Here is a 22,183-nt window from a genome sequence, read left to right on the forward strand (position 1 = left end):
AGAAAAGGGGAAAAAGTGGGACAATTGTAAAAGCATAATCAATAAAATATCCTTAAAAAAAGAATTAGAAAAAAAGGTTTTTCAATGTGAAACGAACAAAAAAGAAGACAAAGCCTTTGTGCCGGCGGAGCTGACTGAGGCGGTTTCACTACTCAAGCCAAACTGGGAGCGCGGCTGAGACAGTGCGGGTCTGGGGACTCAGCGGACCAAAGGCACCTGACACTACCTGTCCCCTGTCCTCAGGCCAGGTGTTACAGTCTGTCATTCTCATCATGATTCCATTTAGCCCAGGGAGGCTGTTTCTGTCTCAGTGAGTTTGCTGGGAATGGATAGAAGAACCCATTACTTGCGTCCAAACCTTGCCTTACTCAAACGCTCTCTAATCCCCATGAAGCTACTTTGCTCCGATTCCCCAGTAGTGATAAACGAACGTAAGACAGAGATAGATCGTTTGTTACCCCGTGCCTGCATTAAATATCCAAATATGGTCCAGTCATTCAATTTCATACCTGGGGACACCTGATCTGAGTTATTTACTACATTACATATAAGAAAAAATAAAGTATGTTCACATTGAAACCTGTAAGTTCCCTACCAAAAAATAAACAAAAACAAAACAAAAAGACACAGCCGAGCCCGAAGTCTTTGTAACGCACTGACCTGCACTCACGGGCTCTAACGGAGCCCTGCCCTGCAGAGCTCTATCTTACGTGAGAGTTGTGTGTAAGGCGAGGTAACAAGTGCCTTCGTGAAGTCCTCAGACCTAAGGTGTGTCTGGGACAGGATCACTGCCCCAAATGGGTTGGGGCTGGGGTGAGGGATTTGTGGGGATGGGTCACCTACCAACCGATACTGAGCTGAGGTAATGGGTCTCAATTCAGTGTCCTTTGGACCCCTAATTAGTCTCTCAAGGAGATGACAGGTGTAATTTCCCCACAAAATGTGTTCCCCGCCCCCCTTGTGCATCTGAATTAACTTTGTGAGAGAGCTGGTTAACGAAGTCTGCAGTAATAGCTTTTATTTCAAGCACAGCAATTAAGGATGTCTGTTTCCTCTCCTCCTCCATCTGTTCTGAGAAGGGAGTGAATACATTGGAGTTATTTTCTGGATATGCGGTCCTTACAACTCGGCTGTCTGCACAGTAGGCTGTGGTTTCCAGGTGAGGACTAGCCAGGCTAAGCTACATGCACAGTGGACATGGTCAGCCATGTGCGCTCAGGAAGGAAAGGACAGTTTGACTTGAGTTAGTGAGAGGTGTCATCTGAAAATCAGTACCCCACTGGGGCAAGAACCCTGGATCCATCAGTAAGCTCTGCTTTCGGGACCTCAAAATATCCCTCACCATGCCTCCAGTCCCCTCTTCCTCTGACCTACAAGCACCTACACTTCCACAACTGTGTTTCACCCCCTCGGGTTAAAACCTGTCTGTCGTGCCCTGGCTGGTGTGGCTCAGTGGATTGGGCATCGTTCTGCAGACCAGAGGGTCGCTGGTTCATTTCCTAGTCAGGGCACGTGCCTGGGTTGTAGGCCGGGTCCCCAGTTGGGGGATGCGTGAGAGGCAGCTGATCAATGTTTCTCTCTCACACGGATGTTTCTCTCCCTTTCTTTCTCCCTCCCCTCTCTCTAAAGATAAATAAAATCTGTGTGTCTTGTTTTTTCTTTAAAAAATGTGGAAACCATCAAGATGAGATTTGTATTGTACTATAAATCATGATGTGATCACAAAGCATTTGATTCTTTTACAGCCCTTCATACATTTCGAGATTTCCTCCAGGTCAGTGATGCAATGTGAACTCCCAGAGCCCTGGGGCAGGTGTGGTCGCGTTCACACATCAGGAACCAGTTCAGAAACATGTGGGCCTGCCCTGGCTGGTATGGCTCAGTGTTGAGCACTGGCCTGTGAATTGAAAGGTCGCTGGTTTGAATCCCAGTCAGGGCACATGTCTGGGTTGTGGGCCAAGTCCCCAGTTGGAGGCGTGAGAGAGGCAACCAATAAATGTGTCTCTCATATGTTTCTCTCCTTCTCTTTCTCCCTTTCTTCCCCACTCTTTAAAAGTAAATAAAATAAAATAAAAAACAACGTGGGCCTTTCTCTGGCTTTCTCAGAAACATCATATCTGCCACCAACAGTCGTTATGCATTCATTTTATAGTTCTATGGGAACTCAGTTTTGCACACCATTTCTCACTGAGAAATATTAAAGAGCAACATGATAAACATGCCTTAAAATTATTTCTCTTAGCTGTTTTCACGTATATTATCTGTAACAAAACTCCTACTTCGGGTCATATTCCCACAACTTCGTGACTTTCTCGTTTGCCTTCATCATTTGGAATGTGACCCTAGAGCGGGCAGGAGGTCTTCACAGGGGAAACTGCCAAGGTCACTTCAGGACTCCCAAGTCAGAGCCCAGCTGCCATGTCCAGCGCTGGCCACCTGGAGAGATGAAGCCAGGACTCTGGCTCAGATGGGCACAGAAGAGGAGCCCCCCAGGGTCCCCGCTGTCTGACGTGGTCATAGCAGCAGCCACACAGCTTCCTCCTTGCCCTGCAACCAGCTCCCTATGGCACTAGATGCTCGTCATTGTACTTTTAAAAGAAGTTTTAACTAAGCTGGGGAAATAAGCTTTAGACGAGCCTGGCAAAGAAGTCCAGGTAGGGCCCTGGCCAGGTAGCTTGGTAGGTTAGAGCATCATTCTGATACACAAAGGTCGTGGGTTTGATCCCAGGCCATGGCACATACAAGAATCAACCAATGAATGCATATGTAAGTGGAAGAGCAAACTGATATTTCTCTCTCAAATAAATAAATAAAAATAAGTCTAACTTTGGTCCTGTTGCAGGCTTGAAAAATGTACTCATGAGCCTCCTGCTCATAACTACATTTTATCCCTACTCCATAGATCTCTTCAAAGTTCCAAAATAAATTATTACCTAGAGAGAAACAGCTGGTTTATAACTGGCAAGTGGTGCTTGTTGTGGGTCGTGTATAACCAGTCTCTCTAGTAAAGAGAATATTTATTGCTTCCTCATAACCAACTCTTTTCTCCTCATTCTCTCTGTCCTCATTATGCATTTACATTATAATATTCACAGAGGTATCAAATAAAAGTTTGAAAGAAAAAAAAAAGAAACCCAGAGAGGCAAACACCTGAACAAAAGGAACGGAGTAACCACAGCCAAGAGAAGAGGGTTTGTATGTTCAGCATGAATTAAGTGAACCCGTGGGTCATGCCCATGCAGGGCACATGTTCTCTAGTGTCCAGTCACCTGTAACAGCCAATACATAACCTTTTATTTTTCCCAGCACGTTATGTACTTGGCACAGACTGTCCAGGCTATGGGGAGGGAATCTGTAATCTTCAACAATCTGTTCTCAAGAGTGGTTCAAATTTCTGGAAACCCTGAAGGAAGAGAAATTCACTTGGGTCATTACCCTTCCTTTTCACAATTTTCTTATTAAAAGGTTTATCCTCCTGCAGCCATTTCAAGCTCATATGACAAGATCTGTTCCCAAGATAAATGACACCCTGCATAACCCTGAACCAGTTAAGGACACAGCTGAAGTATTACTTAGAATGATGGATAGTTAAAGGCAGAGAACTAAAACAGATACATCCATAATTTAGGAGTTCGTTGAGGAGAGATAATAGCTGGGAAAGTAGGGAGTATTTTTAAAACATAATGATCGCAATTTGTATTATGAAAACTAATTAGAGGATTCCATGTGGATGCGTTACTTCTGTGCAACATAAATGAGTCTATTCGGTTCGTTCTATTTATTGTTGACAATGACAGTGATGAGCCATCTCAATTATTTCCTGGTATTGGATCTTCGTGGATGCAGTTGCACTGAGCAGGTTGGGAGACGCCAACGCAAACTTTGGCACCTACAGTTAGGAACTGAGGATGGCGCCCTGAGAGGGTGGGGTCAGTTCTCAGCTGCAGGACTGTGGGAAATACACGGAAATGGTGCAGAAACTGATTCATGGTTGCACTACACCACATCATCAAGACAGTCCTTCAACAGGCATCACCCACTTTTAGAGGTGAAAAGCTGATGCTAGAAGAATCTCAGGGGAGAGACACTTGATCCGCCCTAGCAGGGAGGAGAGGGAGGCGCGGGTCATTGGAGAAGGTTACTCATAGGAGATGAACTGAGGCTTGAAGAAAGGTGGGGATGAGTCCAGGGCAGGAGCGGGAAGAAGTGACTAAGGGCATCACAAGTTTGAATGACAAGGATCCAGACAGGAAAACAGCAGGCTTAGTGTCCCGGAAGGGTATAACATACAAGGTGCAAAATATCAGGAAATGAGCCCTAGCGGGTGTGGCTCAGTGGATTGAGTGCCGGCCTGCGAACCAAAGGATCACCACTTCGATTCCCAGTCAGGGCACGTGCCTGTGCTGCGGGCCAGGTGCTCAGTTCAGGGTCTGAGAGAGGTAACCACACACTGATGTTTCTCTCCTTCTCTTTCTCCTTCCCTTTCTCTCTCTCTAAAAAATAAAATGTTTTTTAAAAATATCAGGAAATGGAAGATAGCTCTCTATGTCATTTTATGGGGCTGGGACTAGGAGAAAGAGATACTCTTTGAAGACCCCCTTTTTCTTCTCCCCCCATTAGAAGAACACAAGCGTGGACAGCATCGTGTGACTCCCCACCGGTGCATGGCTCAGGGCAGGGTGGAGCAGAGTAATCGCTCAGCAAATATTGGTTGACTGACTGAAGGAAGGAGGAAGTGATAAGGGAGGTAAACAAATAAACTGCTAATTACAACAAACTAATGAGAAACCCATACACAGCACGATGTGATGCAAATATACATCCCGTTCCTCAGTGAGAAGCATGGTTATAACAAATAGGCTACATGTGGGGAAAAAAGCAGTGAGAAAAGGAACTTACATTTTTATAGGAGACTCTGCTTTAAAGCAAAACCTTTCTAAGCCATGTAGGAAATGGGATCTATCTAATTTACTATCTTTTTTTTTTTTTAATCCTCACCGAAGACCATGTTCATTGATTTTAGAGAGAGAGATCCATGTGAGAGAGGAACATCAACAGTACGCGCCCGACTGGGGACTGGAGACCGACGGGTACAACTGCGCAACCGAGGCACGGGCCGTGCCCCAGGATCGAAGCGGCAGCCCTTGCTTTGTGGACGACTTCCAGCCCACTGCGCCCCCAGCCGGGGCCAATGGTGTGCGCTTTACCCGGAGAGATGTTCTCGGGCAGTTTGATGGAACACCGGTCAGTGGCTGCGCTGTCCTCAGGCGCGCTCTTCCATTTAAATGAGGCCGGAGAGCAACGCTAAGACGCCCCGGGGGCCTCTGGGCTTCCACGCGGTCACGCCGCAGCCCCGAGGGTCGCCGTCACGCGCACAGGGGGCCTTGCACGTCATGAAACCACCGAGGCGCGTCCTGCTTTACGGTTTCACGCGTCCTGGTTGTTTGAGCCCTGCTTCCGTCAGAAGCCCCGGCGCTGCTCTGCCACCCGACCGCGGTGTCCGCGGGCCAGCGCGTGGGGGCTCGGGCCCGCCTCCCGCCCCGGAAGCGTTCCTCCCCTGGCGCACGCCTGCCGCGGCCTCCGGAAACGCCGCGAGCCTGATGCGCGCCATGGAAAACGATTGGACGGTCACGACTTCCGGTCTCCGCTGGCAGGGACGAGGCCCCAGGGGCCCCTTCCAGGCGTCGGGGGGGTGTGGGCCCTGTTTGGGGCGGGCCTGCCTGCGTTTCCTGTACACAGCGCCGCGACCTGGCCGCACGGGGGCCCCGCCAGACCGCCCCCCGCCCCCGGGGCCCACGCGTCCCCAGCGGCGCCCGCGACGGGACAGGCTTTGCCGCGGCGCAGCTTAGGGCCAGTCGGGCTACGCTTGCCGGAAGAACAAGGGGTGAGTCTTCTGACAGGAAAAAAAAAAAAAGTGTGGGGAGGGGGAAGGAAGGAAGGAAACAAAACGAAAAGAAAAGAAGAAAGAAAAGATGACTGAACAGAGAAGCCAGGACGCGCTCCGAGCGAGGAACGGGCTGCCCTGAGGGGCCGCTGCGCGCCGCGGTTCACGGTTCAGGCTGAGCGCCGTGGTTCACGGCCCCGCCGCCGCCGCCACCGCCGCTGTGGGGGCTCTGGCCTACCTGCGAGGTCCCCGCGGCGGGTTCCCAGCGGCACTGCGCGGGTGCGTGGCCTCGAACAATGGGTGCGAACGGAACAATGGCGCGTCACCACAGCCGCCCGCCTCCGGCCCGGAGCGGCTCCTCCCGGCAGGCAGTGCGCGGGGGCGCGTGACACGTGCGCATGCGCAGCTCTGGGGCTTCCCGTGGCCATCAGCACGTGGAGCCGGCGCGGAGGTGGCTTCTGCTGCGCGGCACCAGTTTCTCTGCAACAGACGACAGCTCGCGGGGACTGCAGGAATTCCCCAGGACCAGAGGAAGTGGTTCACGTCCCCAACACCTTGATCGGGCAATGGGAGCTCTATTTGGGGCCCTGGCCTGCCTGCAGGGTCAACGCAGGGAGTTCCCTCACACACCGCTGCGTACATTTCGGCCCCAACAAAGGGAGAAAGCAGGATCAACAAGGACTTAGGAGAGGCACCTGGCCTCCCCACCCGGAGCTGCTCAGGACGGGTAGCTGATGCCTTAGGCACCTATTCAGCTCCTACTGGCCTGCTAAAACTAGCCTGCCAAAACCACCCTGCACACACAGCCTGCACAGAGTCTGCTTCTATGGAAGGCCACGTTTCCAAGACTGGAAAAGACAGCTATTTTGTCAATTCTTATAAACATACATCGTCGTCGGCAGCCGTCCGTCTCGAGAGACGATGGTGTAGCTTCTTAAGAGTCTATCTGCACCGCCGAGAATGGCTGTGCAGTCCGACTCGGGAGTGACACGGTATCTGTCTCCTCCCATGTTGAATCGACATCTTGCGATGATGCTGGAGTGTCCTCTCCAGTGAAGCTGAAGCTACAGAGCCTGGGCGGGGTGATATGGAGGGTCTGCTGTTGCCCATGCAGCTGACCCCCCCTCTCTTCGCAGCTGAAGGGTCCAAGGGTAAGACGGAGTCAATACAGCTTGGCTTCAGGTGCGCCGCAGGAGTTGCCTGTGTTGACTACAACGTCAAACCGCCTTAGGGACTCCGGCTCCGGATTTTCTGTCGGGGTTTACTCCCTTAGCCTTTCCCCTGAAGAGGTATGCCGCAAGGCAGCGGAGGTTTTTTGGAGTCAGAGTTTTCCTTCTCTGATGTGCCCTGACTGGAGGATCGAACCAGCGACACTTAGCTCGCAGGCCGACGCTCAATCCACTGAGCCAAACCAGCCAGGGTAAACATACATAGAACATGAAATATAGAAGAATATCTCTTAAAGGAACAAGAAAAAAACCTGCCCCCCTCAAAAATAAATAAATAAGGAAAGGTAAATAAGTAATATGCCTGATGAAGAATTCAAATAGTCATAAAGATGCTCACCAAACTTGTGAGTGGAACAGAGGAACTTAAGAAGGTCAACAAAGAGAAAGTGTAGGAAAGAACAAAGCAGACTTGAAGAATACAATAAATGAAATGGAAAACATAAGAAGGAATCAAGGGTAGATCAGCCAACAGAGAACTGTGGATTAACCACCTACATAAAACTGACTAGTGGAAATCAACCAATCAGAACAGCAGAAAGAAAAATAATTTTTTAAAAAATGAGGATAATTTAAAGGACCTCTGGGATAACATCAAACACTCAAGTATTCACATTATAAGGGTCCCAGAAGGAGAGAGAGAGAAAGGAACAGAAACTTTATTTAAGGAAATAATGAAAACTTTCCCAACGTGGGAAAGGAAACAGACGTGTAGCTCCAGGAACCACAGAGAGTTCCAAACAAGTTGAACTCAGAGACATCAACACCAAAATGTGCTGTAGTTAAAATGGCAAAAGTCAAAGATAAAGACACAATTGTGGAGGAAGCAAGAGGAAAATGAGTTATACACAGAGGAAACCTATAAGGCCATCAGCTGATCTCTCATCAGGGACTTTATAAGCTAGAAGGGAGTGGCAGGACGTTTTTAAAGAGCTGAAAGAACTCTGCCATGTAAAATGCCTTACCCATCAAAATTATCTTTCAGAATTGAAGGAGAGATCAAGAGTTTCCCAGGCAAGCAAAAATGAAAGGATTTAATCACCAGTGAACTAGCTTTACAAGAAATGTTAAAGGGTCTTCTTTAAGTCAAAAAGGAAAGGCTATAACCAGAAATAAGAAAATAAGAGAAAAGGAAAAACATGATAGGTAAAGCCCAATGTTCAATAAATACAGAAAACCAGACATTTAAAAAGCTACAGTGAAGGTTAAAAGAAAAAAGTATCGAACTCCACTCAAACTAAAATAAGTAGGTAGGAAATATACAACACAAAAATATCTAAATTATGACATCAGTGGTATAAAGCATAGAGAAGGAGTAAAAAAATGTCCTTATACAATGTATTCTAACTCAAATGACTATGATCTTAAAATAGACTGCTATAAATAAAGAACGAGATACATCAACCTCATGGTAACCACAAACGAAAACCTACAAAAGATGCACAAACAACAAAGTAAAACAAACTAAACAAAAACAGCAAATTATAAGGAAAAATCAGGATAAAAAGAAAGGAACAGAGGATAATTATAAAAACAACCAATAAAATAGAAATTAACACACACTTACCAATAATTTAAATGGATTAAATGCTCCAACGAAAGTACATATGGTGTCTGAATGGATTAAAAAACATGAGCCAACTAGATACTGCTTTCAAGAGACACACTTCAAGTAGAAAGATCCACACAGACTGAGAGAGAAGAGATGGGAAGTGATATCCCATGCAAGTAGAAATGAAAAGAAAGCTGGGGTAGCGATATTCATATCAGACTAAATAGATTGTAAAATAAAAAAAAGGTAAAAAAAAGACAAAGAAGGACATAGTTATAAAGTGATCAATCCAAGAAGAGGACATAACAATTGTAAATAATCTATTCACACAACATAGGAGCAACTAAATATATGAAACAATTATCAATGGACATAAAGGGGAAAATCTAAACACAATATTAGAAGGGTATTTTATACCCTACTCACATCAAGGATATATCATCCAGACAGAAAACTAATAAAGAAAATGGATTAAATGCCACATTAGATGAGATTGACTTAATAGATATTTATAAAACACTTCATCCCCAAACTGCAGAATACACTTTTTTTTCAAGTGTACATGGAATGTTTTCTATGCTAGACCACAAGTTAGGCCACAAAACAAACCACAATAAATTTATGTTCTAAGAGGGACGTTTATAGCTACACAGGGATACCTCATATAACAAGAAAAATCCCAAATAAACAATATAACTCTACACCTAAACAAACTAGAAAAAGAAGAACAAACAAAATGCAAAGTGAGCAGGAGAATGGAAATTACAAAGATCAGAGTGGAAACAAAATTACAGATTTTAAAAAATACTATAGAGAAGATCAATAAAACTAAGAGCTGATACTTTGAAAAGGTAAGTAAAATGACATATCTTTAGCCAAACTCATCAAATAAAATTTCAGTACCAGATGGAATCGCAGGTGAATTCTATCAAACCTTCAAAGAAGAATTAATAGCCTTGGCCAGGTAGCTCAGTTGGTGAGAGCATCATCCCAATACACCAAGGTTGTGGGTTCAATCTCCAGTCAGGGCACATACAAGAAGCAACCAATGAATGCATGAATGAGTGGAACAACAAATCATTGTTTCTTTCTGTCCCTCTGTCTCTCTCAAATCCACAAATTAAAAATAAAAATAAATGAATAAGACAAGAATGAATACCTATTCTTAAACTATTTTAAAAATTTGAAGAGGAGGGAATGCTTCCAAACTTATTTTATGAAACCAGCATTACCCTGATACCAAAACCATATAAAAACATTACAAACAAAAAAAATTACAGGCTAATGCTCTTGATGAACATATATGCAAAAATCCTCAACAAAATAACAGAAAACTGGACTCACTACATTAAAAGGATTATACAGCATGACCAAGTGGAAGTATTCCCAGGGATTTAAGGTTAGTTCAATACATACAAATCAATTAACTTGACACACCTCATAAACAAAGGATAAGAATTGTATAATCATTTCAATAAATGCAGAAAAAGCATTTGACAAAACTTAATATCTTTTTATGGTAAATTATATAAAACAATTATATATTAACATACAAATATATATAAACAAATATATATATAATATACAAGACAATAATATATTCAACAAAGTGGGTATAAAAAGTACATATCTCAATATAATAATGGCCATATATGACAAACCCACGGCTAATATACTCAATGACAAAAACTGAAAGCCTTTTCTCTAAGATCAGAAAAAGATAAGGATGCCCATTATTGACACTTCTATTTAACATAGTACTGGAGGTCCTAGCCACAGCAATCAAACAAGAAAAAAAAAAAAAAGACATCCAGACTGGAGAGGAAGAAGTAAAACTCTCATTATTTGCAGATGGCATGCTACTATCTATAGAAAACCCTAAAGACTCCACCAAAAAAACTATTAGAATTAATAAATGACTTCAATAAAGTTGTACAGAATCTATATACAGAAATCTGTTGAGTTACCATACAACAATAACAAATGATCAGAAGAAGAAATTAAGAAAACAATCCCATTTATAATTGCATCAAAAAATGTAAAACACATATAAATAAATTTAACCAAAGGAGTGAGAGACCTGTACCGTGAAATTTATAATACACTGAAGAAAGAAATTGAACAAAATATAAATAAAAGGATCTACCTTGCTCATGTATTGGAAAGATTAATAGTGTTAAAATGTCCTTACATCCTAAAGTAATATACAGATTCGATGCACTCCCTACTCAACTACCAATGGCATTTTCTCAGAATTAGAACTAACCCTAAATTTATATGAAACAAAAAAGACCCCAAACAGCAAAAGAAACCTTGAAAAAGAACAAAGTGGGAGGTATCACATTCCTGATATCAAGTTATACTGCAAAGTTACACATAATGAAAACATTATAATAGTAGCACAAAAAATAGATATCTAAATCAAAGCAACAGAATAGAGAACCCAGAAATAAATCCTTGTAATATGGTCAATTAATCTATGACAAAAGAGGCAAAGTCATACAGTAGGGTAAAAACAGTCTTTTCAATAAGTAGTATTGGCAAAACTGGACAGATACATGCAAAAAATAAAATAAAATTGAACTATTTTCTTACTCCATCTACAAAAAATAAATTCAAAGTGGATTAAGGCTTAAATGTTGGACCTGAAACCATAAAACTCCAAGAAGAAAAAATATACAGTAAACTCTATGATATTGCTCTTCACAATATCTTTTTGGATACATCTCCTTAAGCAAAAAAAATAATAATAATAATAATAAACAAATGGGACTACATCAAAATAAAAAGTTTTTGCACAGCAAAGGGAAACTTCAACAAAATGACAACCAACTAAATAGGAAAAGATATTTGCAAACGATTCCTCTGATAAAAGGTTAATATGAAAAATATATAAAGAACTCACACATCAACTTAACACCAAAAACAATCAAACAAACAAACAAACGATCCAATTAAAAACTGGGCAGAGGTCCTGAATAGACATTTCTCCAAAAAGGACACACAGATGGCCAGGAGACATATGAAAAGATGCTCAACATCACTAATCATGGAGGAAATGCAAATCAAAACCCACACCTTGTCAGAACGGCCATTATCAATAAATCAACAAACAAGTGCTGGCGAGGATGTGGAGAAAAGGGAACCCTCCTGCACTGTGGGTGGGATTGTATGGAGTTTCCTCAAAAAATTAAAAATAAAGCTGCCATACAATCCAGAAATCCTACTTGTAATCTGAAGAAAACAAAAACACTAATTCAAAAAAATATATGCACCCTTACGTTCATTGTGTCGTTGCTGGTAATAGCCAAGATGGGGGAGCAACCTACATGTCCATCAATTGATGAATGGATAAAGCAGAAATACATATACATATGTACATATATATATACATATACACATATATATATAATTTAGCAGTAAAAAAAGAATGAAATATTCCCATTTATGACAACATGGATGGACCTACAGCATAAAATGCTAAGTGAAATAAGACAGAAGGAGACAAATACCATATGATCTCACTTATATGTGGACTCTAAAAAATAAAATAAATGAAGAAACAAAACAGAAGCAGACCCAAATACAACAAACAAGCTGATAATTGCCAAAGGGGAGGGGTGGGGGGATGGGAATTTAGAAAAATAAAAATAAGATAAAATTACTGTCAAAAAATTATGAAGTGTTTAGAAGGAAATAAAGCAGAAAATCTTAAGAAACTAGGGTTTCAAGAAGAGTACTCAGACATTACTCCAAAAGCGTGTTTCATAATAGAAAAAAAAAATCAGTAATTTGAACTTCCCCAATATTAAAAACTTTTCCTCTGTGAAAGAGCCGGTTAAGAGGATGAACAGGTCCCTGGCCAAGTAGCTCAGGTGGTTAGACTATTGTCTCGATATGCCAAGGTCGCAGGTTCAATTCCCCGGTCAGGGCACATACAAGAATCAACCAATGAATGCATCAATAAATGGGGCAACAAATTGATGTTTTTTTCTCTCTCTCAAAAATCAATTAATCAATCAATAAAAAAAAGGATGAACAGACAAGTTACAGACTGAGAGAATCTGCAAACTACTTCTGGCAAAGGAATCATACCTAGAATATATGAAGAAATCTTAATATACAACAAATAATAAAACAAAATAACACAAGTTTTAAGGGCAAATAATATGAAGAGACACACCAATAAAAAGGATCTACTGGTGGCAAATAAGCCCATAAAAAAATTTCACTATCAGTAACCATTAGGAAAATGTAAATAAGACCACAATGGGATATCAGCCTATCAGATACATAGTTAATAGAGCATCTAAAATTAAAATAACAGCAATGCCATTGCTGATGAAGACACATTGAAACTGGATTTCTCATACATTGTTGGTGACAAGAGAAAATGGAGCAGCCACTTTGGAAAAGAGTTTGAGAGTATTTCCTGAAAAAACTAAATAGGCATGCATCATACAACCTCGGAATCCTGCTCCTGGGCATTTGTCCCAGAGAATAAAATCAAATGTCCACATAAAAATCTATATGCAAATGCACATAGCCATTTTATTTGTAATAGTAGGCACGTGGAAACAACCTAAATGTGCCTCCACTGAGGAACAAATACACAAACTGTGCTTGATCCACACCCTGGAAGATTACCCAGCAGGAAGCAAAAACAAATCATGATCCACACAGCCACCTGAACGGAAAAGAAAAGCCCATCTCTAATGTCACATCCTGAGGGACTGCATGCATGTGACATTCTCACAAGGACACTAATACAGAAACGGAGAACACACTAGTGGCTGACAGGACTCGGGGACTTTGGAGGGCAGTGATTTCAAAGGGATGTGGGAGGGGACTTTTAGGGTGATGAAGCAGCTCTGTTCTGTGACAGCAGAGGTCCTTCCCCAAATCTGCATGTGATGACACAGAACCAGACACACGCACTGGACCGACGTTAACTTCCAGATTTTGATTCCACACTATAGTCATGAATTGTGCAACTCACTATCTTTGTCACTTCCTGTGAATTTATAATTATTGAAAACCAAAAACTTCAAGAATTCATCATCGCCGTACATGTTCTATTGGAATGACAAACATTGACACTCACTTCCAATGTCCGGCCTCAGCTTTTTATCATATTCTCTCAGCAACTTGTTGAGAATAAGAGTCACATCGGTGTCTTGGGACTTTGGAGCCAAGACCCACTTTTGGTTTGATGATGAATCTTCATATTCATCTTCCTCCACCTCTCTGGACCTGTAATTAGGACACAAAGTGTAAGTTCCACCAACAGACCAGAAAGCATCTTACATGTGGCCCGTCCAAGCCCCCCTTGACATAGGTGGAAAGTCCCCAGGACCCCGGTCCCACCCCTTGGATTCTCTCTCAAATTAAGAAGATAAAATGAGACACAGATTAGAAAGATTCATTAGGAAGAAGAATTAATGGCATCATGTTTTCATTAAATATTACAAAAGTATTTCTATGTCCAAGAGAAATTGTAGACACTGTTCGTTAAATCAATGCGAGCAGGCAATCGGCCTTCCTTGATTCCACCTTGAGAACCTCTGAAGGTCAAGGCACAAACCCTTCAGATGTTTGTCAGATGGTGACTTTATCAGCCACCTTCATCCCCAGCCCCACCCTCCCACCAAGAAGACCTCATGTTGGTTGAAGGTGGAAGTAGCATTTACAGATTGTACATACTGAAAATTATTGAGTCCAACTCTGGAATCTTTGGTCTAACTAAGCATGGGGACTTTAATGAGGTGGGATGGAAGGAACAGAGATGTTGGTGGTGAACCTTCTGGCAATTCACAGGCCTTTGACAACATAAACTGAAAACTAAAATCTGTCACCTTGGCCAGGAAGCTAAGTGGGTTAGAGCATCATCTCAGTATGCCAAGGTTGTGGGTTCGATCCCCGGTAAGAGCACATACAAGAGTCAACCAATAAATGCGTAAATAAGTGGATCAATAAATTGCTCTCTCTCTCCCCCCCCACTTCCTCTTTCTTTCTTCTTTCTCTTTAAAAATCAATAATTTTTTAAAATCAAAATCTTTCTAATACATCTTCATCCTTTTGGCCCCTTAATGCATGGGTCCAAATGGATGTGGGAGCACCTCTGAGCTTGTTTTGTGTGAGGCTGAGCCTGACTGCTGCCTCCTCTCAGGGACTCGAATGGATAGGCCTCAGTGACAGCTACTTTTCTTCCTTTTTTTCTTATTTCAGTGAAAGCACCTTTCTTTGCTAATATTATTAAATATACAATTTCTATTTTGAAATAGGGAGCCTTGGCCGTTGAACTTTTACCTTATGGGTCTTATCATCAAGGCTGTCCTCACTATATACATGGATATGTGGCGCTCTGGGAAGCATGCCATTAAATATTTGATTATAAAACTCACTTGCAGCCCTGGCTGCGTGGCTCAGTGGATTGAGCATCGGCCTGCGAGCCAAGTGTCGCTGGTTCGATCCCCAGTCAGGGCACATGACTCGGTTGCATGTCAGGTCCCCAGTTAGGGGCACGAGTGAGAGGCAACCACACAGTAAAAAAAAAAAAACAACTCACTTGCGCTCCCCTGATTCCATGAGCACCAAACACTTGTCTTTCTGTTTTGTTTGCTTCCCATTTCCCTGTAGGTGTACTGATTATGCTAACGTGAGTTTTACAAAAGCTAGATTTCTCACTTGTAGGCTACATTAATATATTGCAACTTTGATTCTTTTAATTCCTTGAAAACTTAATTTTGCACAGCCCCCACAAGTAATTTTCCCTGGTGGTGGTCGTTCTTCACCTTCCCCTCCCCCTTCTCTTCCCCTCCCCTTCCTCCCCCTCTCCATCTTCCCCTTCCCTCTCTGCTCCTCGCTCACCCCCCCTTCTTCTTCTTTGTCTGACACTGGTAGATCCAGCGTCTTGATAAAGTCCATCCAGAACCGACTCTCTGGAACCGCCATCGGTCCTTTCATTGTCACCTAGGCATCAAGGGTACAAGTAGTTTTCTGAGCGAGGGAAGCCATCTCAACAACGCAGCCATTCCAACTTGAAAAGGGAGGGGTCTCCTGCTGGAAAGCAGCATTTTCAGGTCAACTGCCACCGACCAGAGAGAGAAAAACATTGACCTCTTGTTCCACTTATTGATGCATTCACGGGCTGCTTCTTTATGTGCCCTGACTGGGGATTGAACCTGTAACGTTAGCATATGGGGATGACACTCCAACTGAGCTACCTGGACAGGGCTGGGATATAAGTTTCTTAAGTTAATTTGTGGAATTTTCTGAATTATTGATAATGAACAAGAAATGAATGAAAAAAATAAACTTTTAAAGGTTCATTACCTCTACTTGAAGTTTTCAGAATCATAAATGTGCCTGTACATTTATATCATATATAATATTTTAAACCATATATAATCAGATATGTGTCGTGTATTATATACATGAATATTTTCATGAGTGTTAAGAAGACTTAACATACATTACAGGGTCACTTGGACCCAGGTGACACACACATATGTGAGATTTAGTAACGAGCATACACCATATATCTCATAAGAACTGAGTTCAGATTTTTCCTAGGCGGATCTAACACTGTAATTTTATTTCCTAGATACCTGTGGTCAAGAAGGATGAAATAAATCATCGATCCAAACTATAAGTCACCATGGATTTTTACTCACACTGAACATTCGCCATCCATAGGAACGTATAAAATTTGGGCCACGTAGTCAGGAAGCGATACGTTACGTTTCATTATTTGTAAAACTGAACTTTTACCAATAACACTGTGGGTTTTTTAAATGTCACTGTAAAATCTTTTCTCTTATCAGGAATCGTGCCAGGAATATTAATTTTTGATCAAAAGAAACACAGTCGTCAAAACAGATTCTGTAGGACGAGACTGGCTGCTAATTTCTTCCAGAGCAAAGGTGCTGGAAGATGAACAGAGAGGCAGTTGACCTCGGCTAAATCATACACCCGGTCCAGCTGAGCCACAGAACTTTCCTCTTCCCCTTCCACCGGTTCCTTCTTCCCTCCTCTGCCCCCCCCCCACACCTCCTCCCTTCCTCCCCGTCCCCCACAAAGACAGCTCAGACCTTGCTCTGAGTGCGGTTACTGCCCCAGTGGCTCTGAGGATACAGATCCAGCTCACTGACCAACTCTTATCAGTATTCTGTATCCACAGCCTTGGCTTCTGAGCAATACTTTGAGCTACTTCAGTGGCAGGTATTAAAATAAGTCTAATTCTCCCTCTAGTGGTGATGAGGGCTTCCCTGAAATTGCGTAAGCCGCTCCCTTAGAGGCCAGAGCAGGTGAGAGCGGGGGAGGCAGAAAGGAAAAGAAGCTGCCTTCTCTCCCTGGAGGCTCTGGGCTGGGCTGGACAGGGGACAGACGTGCCCGTGGCCCCTGGGTGGCTGACACTCTGCACCTCCAACTCTCATCCCACATCAGAGACTTTGCTGCAGAACTTGGAAGGGAACAGAAGCTTCCCAGGGCTAATGCCAGGACGCCAGCCCCACAGGAAAACCACAGCCTTGATGGAAACCACATGCCATCTCAGGGGACCCGCGAGAGTGGGAATAAAACAAAAACACCCTGTTTCTCCAAATGCTAAGTGGGTGATCTGTAATCTTTACGAGCGTTCTGTTATTAGGATTGTTGGCTCCTCAACGCCATGGCTGCAATTAGCTTTTTCTGGAAAACAAATTGGTTATGCACCATCCTTGTCAAGATGCTGTCCAACCTCAGATGGGATTTCCATTCTTGCACCTTCTCTTCAACAGCAAGGACAAGGATGAAGTCTGGAGTGTTTCTAAATACCACCAGGAGCTTCTAAGGCTTGGGAAGCCGCTGAGCATCCTCCTCATATCTCCAAGGCCCCAGTGGGACTTGGTGCATTTCAGGGGACAATAACTCATGCATAGACATCAGAGGAGAGCGCCTGTCCCTCCAGAGAGCTTCCAGGCCATCCGCACGGGGCACAACAGCCCGTCACAACCTTTCCCAGGGCTCATCAACACCAGGGAGGCATCCAGGTGCAAATGAGAGTCCTCTGAGCATTAGTAACAGCTTCAAAAGGTGACACTGGACATCCAATTATTTCCCACATCTGTAAGACCCATTCAGAGAACAAAGACACTTCCACAGGCGAGACACATAACCAAGAATCAGTTTAAAATTTGGATGTTTTCCAAATGCTACGCAACCTCTATTACGAAGGCCAGCAACCACCCAGGCAGCGACTGTCCTGAGGTCATGACCTCTGCCTTGATGGAGACAGATGTCACTTGTGTGCGTCTGAGAATGCCTAGGAACCGGACTGCTTCGAGTTCAGCACACATCTTCCTACCGAACACATCAAGGACAGCAGGCAGTTTTCTTTCTTCTTTTTTTAGTTGTCTTTTTTCCATTACCGTTCCCTCCCGCATCTCCACCCGCCCCCTTGCGATCACCACACTGTCGTCTCTGAGTTCCTTCTCACTTTTGTTTTTCTTTTTTGCTCAATCCCCCCACCCCCCACCCCTCACAGAGCTGTCAGCCTGCTCTCTCTCTGTGACTCTGTCTCCACTTGACGGCAGACAGTTTTCCTTGTAGCATATTAAGCCTCCACGGCTCCAAACAGTTATCTAACCCTGAACAGCAGGTCACTTCATCCAGCGGGTGGCCATAGCAAGGGCGTGCACGCATGACTTCAGACCTAGGTCACTTAACTGGGACCTCTGTGTCACGCCCGGTGTTGTCTGCTGGGTTCTGTCTCTCAAGTACAAACACATGCAGACAGGATCAGCCTTGGAAGGTGCATTTTCCTCCCCGCTCTCTCCTTAAACGGGAAGAAACTTCAGCGGGAAGGTTCGTGGCGTATCCTGCCTGGTGGCGAGAGCTGCTTGTGAGCCACCAGGGGAGATTTCTGTCCCTGGCACCCTGTCTGCCTTTCACCGTCTCAACTTTCAGCGAAGAGAGGTGCTCCAAGGGCCTGGGCTCTCTTCCTCAGGGGCAAACACCCGCATGGAAGGGGGAAGGGAGAGTTGGGGGTCCCTTCCCATCTTCGAGGATCCGTTCATGTGTGTTCCCGGTCCTTTCCTACTTCACAAATATGAATGAAAAGGCAAGACCTCTGACACTGCCAGCTGACACCTGCTGGACTCATGGGCCATAGGGACACTCTCTAGCTCCCAGATGCAGGTGATGAAGAAGAGTCAAAACAAGGGTGCTTTGAGGATGGGGTTCCCTGAGATTTTGGGGGGGGGTAGGAAAAGAGATACGGAGACGCTCTGATTTCCAAAGCACAGAGCAGTCTGCAGTCTTTGGACCAGCGATCTCGCCTGGGAGACAGAATTAAAGACACCAAACCTAGAATCTCCAGTCATATTTACAGCTACCAGGTTTAACCCTTCTGGTCCCATGGCCCTTCCATCCTCACGGGCCATCTTCATCCTTTCCTGGAGCATTTCTAGGCTCCGTGGTTAGTGCAGTGTCCTGGGAGGAGGGTTAAAGGTATTTATCACAGTGAGATGATTTCTTAGCTTACCAGGCAGAAGCCTGATTGTCAATTTCAGCATGCTGCCTTTATGGGGGGGTAGCTGTGTGCATGCTCCTGTGTGTGAGAAGGGGCTCCCCCAGATGGGTGCACGCATGTGTTTGCAGGACCTGGGGAAGGAAGTCCTTTCTGAGCAACAGGGGTCTCAGCAGCCCACCTGGTCCCAACCCTCTACCTGCCTCCAGCCGGATCTAAACTGGGCAGCTAGGAAATCATGCCTCCTGGGTCCTGGGGAATTCAGGGTAATAGCAATGATCCAGAATGCGGGTGTGTGTGTGTGTGGCAGACCCCGGAGCCCTTGAGGTGGGGATAGGGGAAGTAGGTAAGGAGGGAGACACCGCTGGTCCCCTAGGATTTTGGTTTTCAAGACCCTTTAAAGCACCAGATCATAAAAGCTTCAGGAGCAGATCCCATGGATCTCAGAGTCAGTTCCCACATCCCCGGCTGCTGAGAAGGCTGCAGCCGGCCACCCAGCCCGGAGGGGCAGATGGTCTTATCCAGGGGAGATGGGACAGGTGAGGCGCGGGCCGATTTTCCCTCATTCCCGGCCCCGTCCCGCTGGCTATGCCGCAGCCCAGCCGACGGCGGGCGCGCGGGGACTCCTGGCCAGGACAGCGCCCCCCGCCGCCCTCCAGCCTGGCTCGGAGCCTCCGTGGATGCGGAGCCCGCGCGCCACTTACCGCGCGTGCAAGCCGGAGAACAGGCAGAGGAGGAACAGCAGCTTCGGGGCCATGGTGCCGTGGAGCTCGGGGCGCGAGGTCCGAGGCCTCGGGCGGGCGCCGCTTCCTCCGGAATGCTGGCCTTGCCCTCGCCGCCTCTGATGCCGCGGACTGCGGCGCGACACCCGCACCAAGCCGCTGGGGCGGGACAGGTGTGGGCTCGGGCGGCCAGCCGCGCCCCCGACGGCCGGCGGGTCTGCGCGCGGCTCCGCGGGGCGCACTCGGGATACCCGGCCGCCGCGGCGAGCCGCCCCTCTCCGCCCGCGCTCCGCTCCGAGTCCGCGCTGCCGGGTGGCGGGATCGGGTGGGCGCGAGCGGTCCTTGGCCCCGCAACCGCGGCCGGGCGCGGCGCAGCCCACCCCGCCACCAGCTGCCAGCCAGAGCCCGCGCGGTGGGTTGTGCGCGCCGTGTCAGCGCCGCGCGCTCGGGGTGGGGGCAGCGAGGCGGCTGCTCTGTGGCGGCGCCTACTAGGCGGTCCCGGCGGGGAGGAGTTTCCCCAATTACACGCTTGACAACGCGCTAGGCGAGGGAAGGGAGGCTGGAGTGGACTCCGGGTTTGAGACCGGGAAGTGGGCGGACTCCGCGGGGGCTGGGAGGCTTGGGGATCCCACAGAGAGCCTGAGGACGGGTCCCAGCGATTGGCACCTCGTGGTCCAGAGGGAGCCCCCAGTTTCTCCTGTCATGTCAACAGGAGGCAGTGAGTGGTTCTCTGGCGGCGCTCGCTGACCTCTTGTTGGCCCCCACCCACACTCCGTGCGCCCCCCTCTAGGTGGGCCATGGCCCAAGAGTGACACACGGTTTGCTGAAAACAGCCTTTCCGTGTCCACGTCGTGCGGGGTCGCCGGACCTCCTCCTATTCGCTACCAAGATTCTGCTTGGAAAAGTGGGTTGCTGGGTAGTATTTGGGGGAAAAAAAGCACCCCCGATGTGCACCTTTCTCACGGAAAAGAAAGCCTAACACACCCCCATCCACAGTGGCAGTGAAAATAAAATGTGAGCCAGGAAGTGCACTTTACTTACTGTATTGAAATATCCCAAAGACTGAAATTTTCATTTGTAATTATCACCCAGAATGCTTGCCTTTCGCCATATGACAATATTGGCATAGCTTAAAATAACACTACTAAGAAGTTTGCTTTATGTTGCAAAAAAAAAGTTCTTCTTACAAAGTATTTTATACTTAGAACTATTATGTATAGGGTTATGAAAGGGTGTGATAACTTTTTCTTTAATGTGGTTAATAGCTTTGTTCATAAAATACCTAGAAGAGTAAGTTGAATGTTGTTTGGTTTGGTTCCCCACCCCCCCGCCCCACCTTATTCTGGGTTCATCAACATGAACATCATCAAGCAGTGGAATGGACTGAAGTTGTTGATGATGATGATTTTTTTTTTTTAACAATGGAGCCATTACCTCCTTGGCATTGCCGCCTTCTGCCCTCTGTGTGGCCTTAGACTCAGTCCAGCTCGCTCCTTCCCAGGGCTCCTTGTGGTGACCTTCTCTGTCCCCCGCCCCTCTCCTCCTTGGGTTCTGTGTTCTGAGAAGACTAGAACATCCCTGCATTCGGCCACCTTCAATGCCTTTGCCACTTCTTCCAGGTTCAGGGGAATGACTGGATCACATTCTGCCCCAGTCTCTAGTTTTCTCCATCACACAGTCGAGCACTTCTAAAAAATCAGTTAGATAATTGGTTATCACTCGTTAATTGCTTGTAGAAACACGCCAGGCCTGCACAGAGTTTTTAAGCATGCTATGAGGAAAAACACAAGTAAAAAGAGACTATTCTTTTGTGCCTCCGTGTGTGACACAGTCAGAGGAACATAGGTAAAAATAACCATCAGATATTGATAACGTTATAGGAACCCAGGGCTGATGTGAAGGCTTTACACAGATGAACCGATTCAAACTCTTATAAGCGTATTCCCAGTTTAAAGATGGAGAAAAGGCACAGGTGCGTTAAGTCATTTCGCTGAGATCACACAGCTACAAGGTTTCGCACTGGGAGGCGGTGGCGGAGGATGAAAACCATGCAGTTTTAACTAACATCTCAGTCTAAATGATTAGCCATCTTGTGTCTCAGGGGTGTCAGAGCTCGGTAGACATTTGATGTTTGCATCTTTAAGCAAAGATTTAGACTTCTTGCTGTACTCTTTATAATCTGAGCATGAGTACAAATGCTTAAATATTGTTTGCAATAAGAACAGACAAAGATTTGAATGTTTTTGCAAATTATCTGTAGAGTGAGAAGTGCCCTATGAAGTTTTCATA

General features: G+C 45.4%; 1 protein-coding gene across 1 annotated transcript in view; it reads right to left on the reverse strand.

The window, feature by feature from the left end:
- GABRG3 (gamma-aminobutyric acid type A receptor subunit gamma3) overlaps positions 1-19,929 on the reverse strand; it is a 335,489-nt gene extending 315,560 nt beyond the window's left edge. The window contains exons 1-2 of the mRNA XM_090263575.1: positions 19,877-19,929; positions 13,767-13,915 (exon numbers count right to left, since the gene is read on the reverse strand). Of these exons, the coding sequence (XP_090119701.1) occupies positions 13,767-13,915; positions 19,877-19,929 (202 nt within the window). The remainder of the gene's footprint in view (positions 1-13,766; positions 13,916-19,876) is intronic.
- Between the last annotated feature and the right edge of the window lie 2,254 nt (positions 19,930-22,183).

This window comes from Furipterus horrens, unplaced genomic scaffold, assembly GCF_987537825.1.
Source record: "Furipterus horrens unplaced genomic scaffold, mFurHor1.1.pri manual_scaffold_16, whole genome shotgun sequence".
NCBI classification, from domain to species: Eukaryota; Metazoa; Chordata; class Mammalia; order Chiroptera; family Furipteridae; genus Furipterus; species Furipterus horrens.